Source organism: Erinaceus europaeus, chromosome 16, assembly GCF_950295315.1.
Source record: "Erinaceus europaeus chromosome 16, mEriEur2.1, whole genome shotgun sequence".
Classification (NCBI taxonomy): Eukaryota; Metazoa; Chordata; class Mammalia; order Eulipotyphla; family Erinaceidae; genus Erinaceus; species Erinaceus europaeus.
The window spans coordinates 45,181,446-45,196,966 of record NC_080177.1 but is presented as its reverse complement, the minus strand read 5'-3'; the positions used below and the strand labels follow the sequence as shown (position 1 = coordinate 45,196,966).

Genomic DNA, 15,521 nt, shown 5'->3' with positions numbered 1-15,521 from the left:
GACTAACAGAAGCAGAAAACAGAATTAGTCAGACAGAGGATGAGTTAGAGAAAACTAAGAAAAAGGTGAAAGAGCTTAAAAAGAGATTGAGAGACACTGAAAACAACAAGAAGACATATGGGATGATCTCAAAAGAAGTAACATTCGTATAATTGGCCTGCCAGAGGAAGAAAGAGAGGAAGGGGAAGCAAACATTCTAGAGGAAATAATAGAAGAAAACTTCCCAGACCTGAATAACAGAAAGGACATCAAGATTCAAGAGGCCCAGAGAGTACCAAACAGAATCAACCCAGACCTGAAGACACCAAGACACATCATAGTCACAATGAGAAGAAGTAAGGATAAAGAAAGGATCCTAAAGGCTGCAAGAGAGAAACAAAAAGTCACATACAAGGGAAAACCCATAAGATTATCTGCAGACTTCTCCACTCAAACTCTAAAAGCCAGAAGGGAGTGGCAAGATATCTATTGAGCCCTGAATGAAAAAGGGTTTCAACCAAGGATAATATATCCTGCTAGACTTTCATTCAAACTAGATGGAGGGATCAAAATCTTCTTAGATAAACAACAGTTAAAGGAGGCAACCATCACCAAGCCGGCACTGAAAGAGGTTCTGAAAGACCTCTTATAAACAAGAACATCACTATAATACTTGCAATATATCAGAGCAAACAATTTTTTTTTAACAATGGCACTACAATACATTAAATCCATAATATCAATAAATGTCAATGGCTTAAACTCACCCATCAAAAGGCACAGGGTGGGGGGATGGATCAGAAAACATAACCCAACCATATGCTGCTTGCAAGCATCCCATCTGTCACAACAAGATAAACACAGACTTAAAGTGAAAGGATGGAAAACTATCATACAGGCTAACGGACCACAAAAAAGGGCAGGAACAGCCATTCTCATCTCAGACACGATAGATTTTAAATTAAATAAAGTAATAAAAGATAGGCAAGGACATTACATAATGATTAGAGAATCAATCAGCCAAGAAGACTTAACAATTATTAACATCTATGCACCCAATGAGGGACCATCTAAATACATTAAGCACCTACTGAAAGAATTTCAAAAATACATCAATAGTAATACAATAATAGTGGGAGACTTCAATACCCCACTCTCACACTTAGACAGATCAACAAAGCAGACAACCAATAAAGATACAAGAGAATTGAATGAAGAGATCGACAGACTAGACCTCTTGGACATTTTCAGACTCCTCCACCCCCAAAAACTGGACTACACCTTATTTTCAAATCCACATAACACATACTCAAGGATAGACCACATGTTAGGCCACAAAGACAGCATCAATAAATTCAAGAGCATTGAAATCATCCCAAGAATCTTCTCAGACCACAGTGTAGTAAAAATAACATTTAACAACAAACAGAAAATTATTAAAAGACACAGAATTTGGAAACTAAACAACATGCTCCTTAAGAACCACTGGGTCAGAGACTCACTCAAGCAGGAAATTCAAATGTTCCTGGAAACTAATGAAAATGAAGACACAACCTATCAAAACATTTGGGACACAGCTAAAGCAGTACTGAGAGGGAAACTTATAGCCATACAATCACATATTAAACACCAAGAAGAAGCTCAAATGGATGACCTTACTGCACACCTCAAGGACTTAGAGGAAGAGGAACAAAGGAACCCTAAAGCAACCAGAAGGACAGAAATCACTAAAGTTAGAGCAGAAATAAACAACATCAAAAATAAAAGAACCAAACAAAAGATCAATGAAGCCAAATGTTGGTTCTTTGAAAGATTAAACAAAATTGACAAACCCCTAGCCAGACTCACCAAACAAAAAAGAGAGAAGACTCAAATTAATAGAATTGTAAACGATGGAGGAGATATCACAACTGACACCACAGAAATCCAGAGAATCCTGAGAAACTTCTATAAAGAACTATATACCACCAAGCTAGAGAATCTGGAAGAAATGGAACAATTCCTAGAAACATATGCCCTTCCAAAACTGAACCAAGAAGAACTACAAAATCTAAATGCACCAATCACAGACAAAGAAATTGAAACCGTTATTAAGAATCTCCCCAACAACAAAAGTCCTGGACCAGATGGCTTCACAAACGAATTCTACAAAACTTTCAGGAAACAGTTAATACCCATACTTCTTAAGCTATTCCATAAGATTGAAGAAACAGGAATACTCCCTTCCACCTTCTATGAAGCCAACATCACCCTGATACCGAAAGCTGATAGGGACAGAACAAAAAAGGAAAACTACAGACCAATATCTCTGATGAACATTGATGCCAAAATATTAAACAAGATCATGGCCAACCGGATACAGCAACATATCAAAAAGATTGTGCATCACGACCAAGTGGGATTCATCCCAGGAATGCAAGGCTGGTTCAACATCTGTAAGTCAATCAATGTCATTCACCAGATCAATAAAAGCAAAGCCAAAAACCACGATTATCTCAATAGATGCAGAGAAAGCCTTTGACAAAATCCAACACCCATTCATGCTCAAAACTCTACAAAAAATGGGAATAGATGGGAAATTCCTCAAGATAGTGGAGTCTATATATAGCAAACCTACAGCCAACATCATACTCAATGGACAGAAGCTGAAAGCATTGCCCCTCAGATCGGGGACTAGACAGGGCTGTCCACTGTCACCGTTACTCTTCAACATAGTATTAGAAGTTCTTGCCATAGCAATCAGGCAAGAGAAAGAAATCAAAGGAATACAGATTGGAAGGGAAGAAGTCAAGCTCTCACTATTTGCAGATGATATGATAGTATACATAGAAAGGCCTAAAGAATACAGCAGAAAATTACTGGAAGTTATAAGGCAATATAGCAAGGTATCAGGCTACAAAATCAATGTACAAAAATCAGTGGCATTTCTTTATGCAAACACTAAATCTGAAGAAGAAGACATCCAGAAATCACTCCCATTTACTGTTTCAGCAAAATCAATCAAATACCTAGGAATAAAGTTGACCAAAGAAGTGAAAGACTTGTATGCTGAAAACTATGAGTCGCTACTCAAGGAAATAGAAACTGATACCAAGAAATGGAAAGATATCCCATGCTCATGGATTGGAAGAATAAATATCATCAAAATGAATATTCTCCCCAGAGCCATATAAAAACTTAATGCAATACCCATCAAAGTTCCACCAAGCTTCTTTAAGAGAATAGAACAAACACTACAATCATTTATCTGGAACCTGAAAACACCTAGAATTGCCAAAACCATCTTGAGGAAAAGAAACAGAAATGGAGGCATCACACTCCCAGACCTTAAACTATATTATAAAGCCATCATCATCAAAACAACATGGTACTGGGACAAAAATAGGCACACAGACCAGTGGAACAGAATTGAAAGCCCGGAAATAAATCCCAACACCTATGGGCATCTAATCTTTGATAAGGGGGCCCAAAGGATTAAATGGAAAAAGGAGGCTCTCTTCAATAAATGGTGCTGGGAAAACTGGGTTGAAACACGCAGAAGAATGAAATTGAACCACTTTATCTCAACAGAAACAAAAATCAACTCCAAATGGATCAAAGACCTAGATGTCAGACCAGAAACAATCAAATACTTAGAGGAAAACATTGGTAAAACACTTTCCCACCTACACCTTAAGGACATCTTTGATGAATCAAACCCAATTGCAAGGAAGACTAAAGCAGAAACAAACCAATGGGACTACATCAAATTGAAAAGCTTCTGCACATCCAAAGAAACTATTAAACAAACAGAGAGACCCCTCACAGAATGGGAGAAGATCTTCACATGCCATACATCAGACAAGAAACTAATCACCAAAATATATAAAGAGCTCAGCAAACTTAGCACCAAAAAAGCAAATGACCCCATCCAAAAATGGGCAGAGGATATGAACAAAACATTCACCTCAGAGGAGATCCAAAAGGCTAACAAATATATGAAAAACTGCTCTAGGTCACTGATTGTCAGAGAAATGCAAATTAAGACAACACTAAGATACCACCTCACTCCTGTAAAAATGGCATACATCAAAAAGGACAGCAGCAACAAATGCTGGAGAGGATGTGGGGACAGAGGAACCCTTTTACATTGCTGGTGGGAATGTAAATTGGTCCAGCCTCTGTGGAGAGCAGTCTGGAAAACTCTCAGAAGGCTAGACATGGACCTCCCATATGATCCAGTAATTCCTTTCCTGGGGTTATACCCCAAGAACTCCATAACACCCAACCAAAAAGAGGTGTGTACTCCTATGTTCATAGCAGCACAATTCATAATAGCTAAAACCTGGAAGCAACCCAGGTGCCCAACAACAGATGAGTGGCTGAGAAAGCTGTGGTATATATACACAATGGAATACTATGCAGCTATCAAGAACAATGAACCCACCTTCTCTGACCCATCTTGGACAGAGCTAGAAGGAATTATGTTAAGTGAACTAAGTCAGAAAGATAAAGATGAGTATTGGATGATCCCACTCATCAATAGAAGTTGAGTAAGAAGATCTGAAAGGGAAACTAAAAGCAGGACCTGATCAAATTGTAAGTAGGGCACCAAAGTAAAAACCCTGTGGTGAGGGGTAGACATGCAGCTTCCTGGGACAGTGGGGGTGAGAGTGGGTGGGAGGGATAGGTCACAGTCTTTTGGTGGTGGGAATGGTGTTTATGTACACTCCTAGCAAAATGTAGACATATAAATCAGTAGTTAATTAATATGGGAGGGGGGAAAATCAATTGTATGTCTCAAAGTTTTTCAAAACACAAAATGAATCTTTTTAATATAAAGGCTGTGTATTTGATATGCGGACTCTCTTAAAAGCCTAGACCAAGTAGATTAGAAGCATCCAATAGCACAGCTATATACAAGATACTGGATACTGTACAGCAAACCATAACAAAAGGACTTTTCAAAGTTAACCCAATTACCAAATAATGTGATGATAATATTAACTATTGATTGTCTTTTTGAACCCTAAGACAGCAGGAACCTCACATCTCCACTACATCCCCCAGTCCTGGAACCCTTGGATAGGGCCCAATTTCCCGTATGCCTCTCCCAATCCATACCAAATAATACTGCATCCGCCGATCACAACCTAACCAACGCAACGATCGCCACCTCAACATGCTTCACCTCAGACTTTGTCCAGAGACTTCACGTGTGGAATGACAACCCTTCAGCTTAATTACTCGGTTGAGACCTTTCCTTTTATAGTACACTCTAATTTCATCTCAGGTGGTTCACTTTCTAACAAAGTCCCATAACCTAGATATACACCAGTTTCTGTGAGAGAGAGCTTATGTTCACACGTATCCATAAACTACTGCAAAATATATACCTGAAAGCAGAAGTACACTAGAGTTTGCAGTGAGTACCTCCCTAACACTTCCTCTCAACTATTCCAAGCTTTGGGTCCATGATTGCTCAACAATTTGTTTGGCTTTGTATGTTAACTCTCTTTTCAGTCACCAGGTTCCAGATGCCATCAGGATGCTGGCCAGGCTTCCCTGGATTGAAGACCCCACCAATGTGTCCTGGAGCTCAGCTTTCCCAGAGACACACCCTACTAGGGAAAGAGACAGGCAGACTGGGACTATGGACCGACCAGTCAATGCCCATGTTCAGCGGGGAAGCAATTACAGAAGCCAGACCTTCTACCTTCTGCAACCCACAATGACCCTGGGTCCATGCTCCCAGAGGGATGGAGAATGGGAAAGCTATCAGGGGAGGGGGTGGGTTATGGAGATTGGGTGTTGGGAATTGTGTGGAGTTGTACCCCTCCTACCTTATGGTTTTGTTAATTAATCCTTTCTTAAATAAAAAAAAAAAAGTTATGAGTAGGGCTAGATAGCATAATGATTATGCAAAGAGAGTCTCCTGCCTGAGGCTCCAAAGTCCCAGGTTCAATCCCCTGCACCATCAGCCAGAGCTTAGCAGTGCTCTGCTAAAAAAAAATAAAATAAAATAAAAAGTATGGAAATACATCATACTCAAAAGTATCTTGAAGTCTTGAAGTGTAGGCTAGTGGTAAACTTTTTTTTTTTGGTCACTGGATTCATTCCCTTGCTGGGTATGATTCATTCCCTTGCTGGGTAGCTACTCAGCAGCTGCATTTAAAAGCAATGATAATCTAATGTTAACATTTCTCACCTATCACACAACTTGATTCAAGTTAGAAATCAAGATTTTACTAAGATAACAGAAGTAATTCCTAAGTGACTAGAATGAACCATGCTGAATTAATCCAAGTAGCAAGGGCCCTACATGATATCCAGTGTCAGAACAGTGTCTACTACATAAACACTATCCAGTAAATGTCTAAATAATAAATTGGATTTTTTCCCTTTAATATTAATAAAGCAATTTAAAGATGTTGCTTATCTTGGAATTTTCAAGAATAAGTCAGTATATGAGGTAAGCATATATCAGTTCACTAGAGAAGTAGAGAATCATAAAACATATATTTATAACTTTAAATGTCTAAGTGACTGACTATGATATTCAGATTACTTTATGATTCACTTTCTCCATTTAAAGAAGATATGTCCAAGTTCATCTAAAGCTAGCTACTTAGTCTTTGTAAATGATGTGCATAGTATTCCTAACAGGTATTATACTTTAACCAGTGGTATGGTTAAAATACGATATCTACAAGCTATGAAGTATTATATTGGGATATATTTTGTTTTTACAACTACTATAACTTCATGTGTAAAGTGCATGAGTAAAATTTGATAAGATTGTCAATATAAGATTTCAGCACAGAAATATTTTTAAAAAAACACATACAATTCTTAAGTCACACATGTATGGCTACAGTGGGATTGTTATTCTTCCACATCCAGTTAGATGAAGAAAAAATATCATAAGGATATATATTTTATTTTTATTTATTTTTCTACTGTATTCCTCATTTGTTCTTAGAAGGCACAAGCAGAAAGGCAGAAAACATTAGCATGCTATTTTTCTTGCATCTATAGTAAGCTATGATATCAGACAGTACTTGCATCAAGTCTGTCAAATAGATTTCATAAAGATTTATGTTTTTATAAATTCTGTAAGTTCAGAAAATTTTAAAAACAAATAAAACTAAAAAAAACCTGGAAACTAATCTACAGAGTCAAAACAAATACTACTTCTAAGTAGTAGTTGAGATAATTCAAATTCAACTAAGAAAACTGTCTACATTAATAGAATCTTAAAGAAAATGCACCAGAAATGTTAAATTATACATTTTAATGCAAATAAATGTAATACATTATAGTAACAACTAGATAGCTTCCTTAGTTACATTAAACTTTTACTAAGATAAATATATAATTTATGTGAAAATTACCATTTGCATTTCCATTCTTATTTGCAAGGAAGTTAGGTAATTACATATGTAGGTAAACTCCTTTTCTAGAGATTTCATTAAGTTTTCTAAAGACTGTAAAAATTGAATTTTAGATTGTGTAAGCTTTCTTTGACTTCTTATTTCAGGCTCCAGAAAATATTAACTTGATAACCAGCAAAAATAGAACTCAGTTTCTTTCTCCAAGAGAACAGAAAAATGTAAAACAATTAGTATAATTAACATTCCTTTTTAACTAGAAAGGGCAATCAATGATCATTAAAATCAAAGTCAGTTTAAAAATGTAAAGTTAAATTAACAGTACCATGGTAAATATCTTGAAGTGATCCACCACCACAGTACTCCATACAAATCCACAGCTTTTCCCGGCTAAGATTGAAGACAAAGAAACTTTCATTAGCTAGAAATTCTCAAATCACTGGAATACATTCAAGATCTTCTTTCTATACACCAGAGTTTAGAATGTATTACAGGATGCAATTGCCTGGCAGTCTCTTAAAATAAAGAAAAGCACAGTACAATTTTGGTTATGCCCCCTTCTTAAATTACTTAAAATGTGATTAGTTTTATAAGGTAAACCTTAATTATAAACATTTATAATATTTCATTAAGGTTGTCAAGTAATGTAAAACTAAGAGAAATGAAGATGTTATAAAGGCAATAAGAGAAACAACAAGAAAACCTGAGAATTTTTAGAATTTTAAATAATATAATACTAAAAGTTTGTATACATAATGAAATTTACACAGAAGATAGAGGAAAAAGCAGATACTTGATTTCCTTACCTGAGATAGCTCCCAAAGTAGGCAACAATGTTGCAGTGTTTACATTCTTTAACCATAAATATCTCTTGTTGAATCAAAGAAAAATCATCCCCTGAAAAAACATAACAATTTGGTCACCATGTGAGAAGGAACACTTTATATAATAAATATCAAGTAGAGATGATGAATAAGGCATTCTTAATTCTCCAATTTGAGTATAAACTAGCACTCTTTCTATAAAGCCAGAATCCTTAATAATGTAAATAATCTTTTAGCTCATCATTTCTCTTAATTTTTTTTTTCTCTTTTTCCTTGCTGGGGCTTCATCACTATGAGCTTTTATCAGAGAGAGAAACAGAGGAAGAGATGGAAAGCCATCAAAGCACAGTACTGAAGCTTCCTTCTGTGCAACGGGGGCTAGACTCAAACGTGAGTCGTGCATAGCATAGCAGAAACCCTCCCAGGTGAACTATCATGCCAGTCACCAAAGTAATTAGTATTTCTATGGCCTGAGAGGTAAAGCAGTGGCTAGGACTCTGGAGTCAACAGCATGAGATATTGTGTCCAATTTATGACACTGCATGTACCAGTGAGGCTCTAGTTCTCTTTCTCATGTTAATAAACAAATCAATCTTTTTTTAGTATTTGCAATGTCAAGCAGTGGCAATTTTCTGCACTAGTATCAGATATGCTACCTAAGTTTATGAAATGAAGTCAACTTTAACAATAAACAAAAATAAAGCCATGATTTTTAGTACTAGTTCACTATATAGTTAATAAATTAACATTATGATTTGTAGAAGACTAATTAATCCAATGCTAAATATTCTTCCAGATAATGTTCTCTTGTCTGTAGTTATTAAAAAATGAAATGATGATCACAGTCTTGTCAAATCTTGTCTTGACGGATTAGAAATATATTTTCCTAATCAGAAAAAAGGTAGAATATAAAACAGAATAGACACTTCTCTGTACTATGTGTACTTAAACCAGACCAACAAGGATACAGAGGTTACACATGCTCCTGTGCTAAATATGAGTAGACATGGACCCTAGGTCTGATTGGTGGTGTTTACAGTTAATGGTATTTATATACTTTTCCCAATTTGGGAGATACTTTCTGCCCTGATCCAGCTTTCTGGTCTTATTCCCAACTCCAACACCATCTTCCCAGACAATACTTTCAGCCCACCTGCATGTTAGCTATCAGGCTCAGAAAAAAATTAGTAACGTCATGGGCCCCTTGAAATATACTTGAAATAGACTTCCTAGCTTCTTGCAACATGAAGACCCCAAATCTCATTTGCTATATTCTTAGCCTTGGGTTCCTGATTATTAAACAATTTATTTTGCTTTATATCTTAATGCTTTTCAGACACCAAGTTGCAGGTACTACCATGACACCAACCTGACTTTCATGGGCAGATGACCTCACCAATGTGTCCTGGAACGTGCCACCTCCCCAGAGTCCTATCCCATCAAGGAAAAATAAAAACAGGATAGGGGTATAGATTGACCTGTCAACGCCATGTTCTGCAAAGAAGCAATTACCAAAGCTGGACCTTCTGCACCCCATAAAGATCTTTCATCCATACTTTCAGAGTTATAAAACATAGGGGAGCCTCCAGTGGAGGGGATGGGATGTGGAACTCTGATGGTGGGAATTGTATGGATTAGTATCCTTCATATCCCACAATCATGTTGATCATTATTAAATCACTAAAATAAATAAATAAATGACCAAAATAAATAAAAAGCCCATTGTCAACATAGAAAACATTTTTTAAAGATGAAAAACAGGAGAAAATAAAATCCAAATAAAATGTAACATATGGCATAAATGAATAAAACTAATCACAAACAGATCAAATCTTCAATCTAAAGCACAAATTATCATAATATATGAAATTACTTACAAAAAATAAAAGTATAAAGCATAAAGCATAAGAAAAATTATTTCCCAGGACATTCATTTTATAGTTGCTATGTACTAAAATTACAATTGCTATCAACTATGAGTCAAAATCTGAAGATAAAAGAGTAAGTACCATGGCCTGGGAGACAGTGTAATGGCTAGAGCACTGGGCTTAAAAGCATGAAATCTTGAGTTTACTCCATAGAACTCTACATGCCAGAATGAAACTCTGTTCTTTTATTCTATTCTCTATCATGTAAATAAATAAACAAATATATTTAAAAAAAATTTTTTTCCTTTTTTTCCCTCTCTCTCTCTCCTTCTTCCTTTCTTCCATTTTATGACAGACCAGAGGACCACTCCAGTAGATGCAGCGCCATGTTTCCAACCCTGGGCTTCATGTATCCTGTGCTCCACCCACTAAGCCATATCTGGCATTATTTCTTGAATCCAGCTGAGAGAAAATATACAGCAGGACATCTGTTGTTTTCACTGGGCTGGCTTCACGGGTGGCTAACAGACGACCAGAAACACACGGCTGAACTGAGAACACAGTTTAATCTTTATTCATGAGCAGGCAATGTGCTCCTCCGTCTTTCTTCTCCAGCAGCAGCGTGGAACTCAGGAAGTACGTAGGATAGGGGGCGGGGAGAAGGGAGAAACGCAAAAGGCAAAGACTAAACCACGATCTCCTGGAGGCAGGGGAGTGATACCAAACCAATGTGAAGCATACCAAGAATTCCCCCTTTTCTTTTTAACTAATTGACCATAGCATCAGGAGTGTGGAGTGAACAGAAACCTATATTGTACAGGCATTTTCAAAAAAGAAACTGGCACAAACATGGAGGAACAAGTAAGCGAGCAACAAGAACCAGTGTGCTGCCAAGGGAAGGCCTGAGGGGGCATTTTTTGCCTCTGTGGGCAAGGCTTATCAGCTAAAGAACATTTACTGCCTCTGTAGGCTTTTCTTGCCTCTTGGGGGCGTTACTTGCCTCGATGGGCATTTGTTGCCTCTGTGGGCATTACCTAGCATGGAGGGAGGGTATGGCCTAGAGTCCCAAGGCAGCTAGCTGCAGTCAGTCTTTGAGAAGCCCAGCAGCATAAAGGGAAGCTGCTAGTTTTGTGCAAAGTGTCCAAGAGGTGTACCAGTAAGTCTGATAGAAGTGCCAGTCCAAAGCAGATGTCCATGGAAGAATGCCAGGGGATGGAATGTTGTATGAGGAAGGTCAGCTGTTGGAATTTCGCTTTTCTGTAGAGAACTTGACAACTACAATTCACTTACTTATGAAACAAAACTTGTAGCAGGTTAGAAGTTTACCACAATTGATAACTCTATTACAATTGGAAGTCTTTTTTAGTATGATTTTAAGGCTGTTTAAAGTTTAAACAATAAAATGTGGAAAGGTAAACAGAGAACCATGGAAAAAAAGAAAGCCTCAGGCATGAGAATCATTAGCATAACCATTGTGCTATCTACCCCGCCCATATTTGAACACACACATAAACATGGTTTTCAAATACACAAGGAGAAAAACTTTTGTTACAAAGACATGTCATTTTAAACACGAATTTAGATCTGTACTGTCTAGTTGTTCGGGGGTGCGTTGTCCGGTGGTAGCTTCTTGTGCAACTTCAGCTCCAGGAATTGTAGGTTGCGATCTCTGCATGGATCTCTGTGTATTCTAGCTTCTCTGCCTTCAGAGCCAAGCTGTGGATCTCGGCCAGGGGGCCCAGTCCCGGCAGGTCTCCAGGTGGTCCGGTATCTGCCCAGACTTCATAGCAGGAGGGCGGACGGGCCAGTTGTGCAGAAGGCAAGGGCCGAGGTGTCCCGGAGTGGCAGCCAGGATAGGCTGCAGCCCTGCCCGCCATGTCTGCTGCCCTGCTCCCAGTGGCCGAGCAGTGTGGAGGGAGCCCACGCCCAAAGCCCCGCACCACGCGGCTGTGAGCTGGTTCATGTGGGCGGGCAGTGGGCGGAAAGCAGTGTGTGGTCCAGAAAGAAATTTTCCAGAAACAGAAAAACAGTCTCATGAAGAAAGGGCAGAGGCCTTTGGAAACCTCTTCACAGTCAGAAAAGCAGCCCATAATGGATTCACTTATCTGGGGGATGCACAGGTTAGGTCCCCCGTTGAGTGCCATATGTCGTCAGAGTTCGGGGCACCAGTAGGCCAGGCTAGCTTCGCGGAGGTAGACAGGGACTCGAGGACACATGGCTGAGCAAAGAAGCTGTATTTCTTTATTCAGGAGCAATGATCCAAAAACTAGTTTAATCTAATCACCACACCATGTCGTCCTCCATCTTTCTCCTCCAGCGGCAGAGTGGAACTCAGGAAGTACATAGGATAGGGGGTGGGGAGAAGGGAGAAGCGTGAAAGGCAAAGACTAAACCACAATCTCCTGGAGGCGGGGGAGTGAGACCAAACCAATGTGAAGCATACCAACAGACATCATCAAAGAGCTAACTTCTATACAAATTAGTGGGTTTGGTGATGGCATACCTAGTTGTGCATACACATTATGATGCACAAATACTCAGATTCAAGTCCCTGGTCCCCACGTACAGGGAGGAACCTTCATGAGTGGTGAAGTAAATACTAGAAGTCACTCTTGTCTCTCTCCCTCTCTTCTTCCCTACCCCTGCTCAATTTTCTCTATCACAGCAAGTGTGTGTGTGGGGGGAATGGTCAACATGATGCTTTTATCATATAGACACTGAGTTCCAGCAATAATCCCAGTGGCAGTGAATAAATAAAACCAAGTTAGTTTATATTGACAAAGCCAAACTAAGAAGAAAAATTATAATACTAACACATTTTGATAAAAATCAAAACCAGATGTTATACTAGAACTTCAATTACTTATGCCATCAATTTTTCCCAATTATTAACTTCCTCACTGTGATGACCATAAAATAGTGATAAAAGCTGGCAGGCAAAGGTGATTCAATAGTTATAGTTTGTTTAAGGAAATTCTAGAGAGACAGTTCAAAAAGAGAACCTGAGAACACAACAAGACAAGACTAAGATTACTTTGGGAACCCACTAAGTCACAGGTGAGTGCAAACACATGTGGCTCATGGGCAGAGGGGAGCTTAAGGAGAGATTTCTGGGGCTAAAAGTCTGTATCTACTCAAGTCTGTAACTACTCAGGAGCGGCTGGTAACTGGCAGTTAGCCAGTTGAGAAGCCACCTCTGGTCTGAGTTTTCTCAACAAAAAGACTGCTGAAAGAAGGAGAGAACACCATCACCAGTTGCAACTGTGAGTCTCCATTGCTACTGTCCCCTGGAGGCTGGAGCAGTAGTGGGGAAGCCCTGTGCTGACATCAGGAGGCAGAGAACTGACTGGGCAACTCAGAAGATCTATATTACTGGTAGACTGGAGATGGGGCTGTATAGTGGAAGCCTTTCCAAAATGTTCTGATAAATTGGGAGACACAGTGAATAATTGCCTCAGACCCATGGAGTACAAACAGGATTTGTTTAGAAACTCACAGGGCCAAGGACTGCTGCCCGGCTGGGCTTGTTCTGACTGCTGGCAGTGTGGCTGAATTGGGCCAGGGGCTTTGGTCCCTTGAGGCATGGGAGTCTCTTTGAATACCCATTGTGCTATCTCTCCCCCACAATGTTTTATCTCTTGGTCACAAGTGAATGATTAGGCTAAAAAAATCTACTCACAGTTAAAAAGCCCTCATAGCCTTCAAGGAAGATAAAAAACATAAGAGGAATTAACAGTTACTATGCTTCACCTCAGGGACTAAGATAACATTGAAACATCTGTTCATTTCCACAACCAAGAGACAGTTCAACCCGTAGGGCCCATACCTCACCCAACACACAGTGCAGTTTTGGATCCCAGCAGCACATGGGAAGTGCCATGGCTCTGAGGAAACCCCAGTGCTTTGGTGCCTCTATCTCTATATCTGTCTAAATGAGAAAGCAGCCCAGAGTGGTGAGAAGGTGCAAATGCACAAGGCTCTGGTTCTGAAATATAAAAATAAAAGCTGAGTGATGCACTTTATGTTGATTTAGTTCTAAATTGAGATGCTCTAAAATTAAAAACAAGTACTAGGGCCTGGAGACAGCTCTCCTAGTGGAGTACATGCCTTACTCTGAGTGAAACTACAAGTTTGAGTCTCAGTACCATATGGGAGCATCATGGCCCCAGGAAGAGCTGCATAGATGGTAGAATGGTATTGTGAAGCCACTTCCTCCTGTTTCTCTCTCCTTTTCTATATGGAATAAAAATAATAAAAAAGCTGGCTTGAAACAGTGGAAGTGTTGATGTGCAATGCCTGGTCCCACAACCATCACCACCACAAACAAAACATTAATGAGTTGTGGAAAACTACAAAATATTCACAACATAATACTGCTTTAAGATACAAAATTTTAATGTACCTCTTATAAAACACTAAGGAGATGCCACCTCAACATGCTTCATTTCAGACTGTGTCCAGAGACTTCACATGTGGAATGAAAACCCTTCAGCTTCATTATTCGGGTGAGACCTTTCCTTTCATAGTAAACTCTAATTTCATCTCAGGTGGTTCACTTTCTAACAAAGTCTCAAAACCTAGATATACACCAGTTTCTGTGAGAGAGAGCATATCTTCACACGTATCTATAAACTACTACAAAATATATACCTGAAAGCAAAAGTACACTAGAGTTTGCAGTGAGTACCTCCCAAACACTTCCTCTCCACTATTCCAAGCTTTGGGTCCATGATTGCTCAACAATTTGTTTGGCTTTGTATGTTAACTCTCTTTTCAGTCACCAGGTTCCAGATGTCATCAGGATGCTGGCCAGGCTTCCCTGGATTGAAGACCCCACCAATGTGTCCTGGAGCTCAGCTTCCCCAGAGACACATCTTACTAGGGAAAGAGAGAGGCAGACTGGGAGTATGAACCGACCAGTCAACACCCATGTTCAGCGGGGAAACAATTACAGAAGCCAGACATTCTACCTTCTGCAACCCACAATGACCCTGGGTCCATGCTCCCAGAGGGATGGAGAATGGGAAAGCTATCAGGGGAGGGGGTGGGATATGGAGATTGGGTGTTGGGAATTGTGTGGAGTTGTACCCCTCCTACCCTATGGTTTTGTTAATTAATCCTTTCTTAAATAAAAAACAAACAAACAAACAAAAAAACACTAAGGAGAAAAAAGTTCTGCTAATTACACTACGAGAAAAAAACAGAGATTTATAAATGTGGAGAAATGTGCATCTTAGGACTGATGAAATACAGCAATTTTTTATCTCTGCTCCAATTCATGGTATGATAGTCACTCGGTCCCCTTTTACTCCTTGTTATCTTGTAAGAACTCCACAGATCTGAAAGACTAAAAAATGTGCCCAAGAAAGATAAAAATGATTATATAAAAGCAACCTTTCAGGAATTAAACATACTTAACAAGAATATATTCTTACAGGCTTGTGATGTGGATCGACCCGCCAATGCCCAAATCCATTGGA

The 15,521-nt window shown here is 39.0% G+C and overlaps 1 protein-coding gene across 3 annotated transcripts in view; it reads right to left on the bottom strand.

Moving 5' to 3' along the window:
• The window catches only part of MAP4K5 (mitogen-activated protein kinase kinase kinase kinase 5), a 147,129-nt gene that overhangs the window by 81,660 nt on the left and 49,948 nt on the right, over window positions 1-15,521 (bottom strand). For all 3 annotated transcript variants that reach the window (XM_060174994.1, XM_016193736.2, XM_060174995.1), the window contains 2 exons: window positions 8,156-8,246; window positions 7,675-7,739 (listed from right to left, as the gene is read on the bottom strand). In XM_060174994.1, the coding sequence (XP_060030977.1) occupies window positions 7,675-7,739; window positions 8,156-8,246 (156 nt within the window). The remainder of the gene's footprint in view (window positions 1-7,674; window positions 7,740-8,155; window positions 8,247-15,521) is intronic.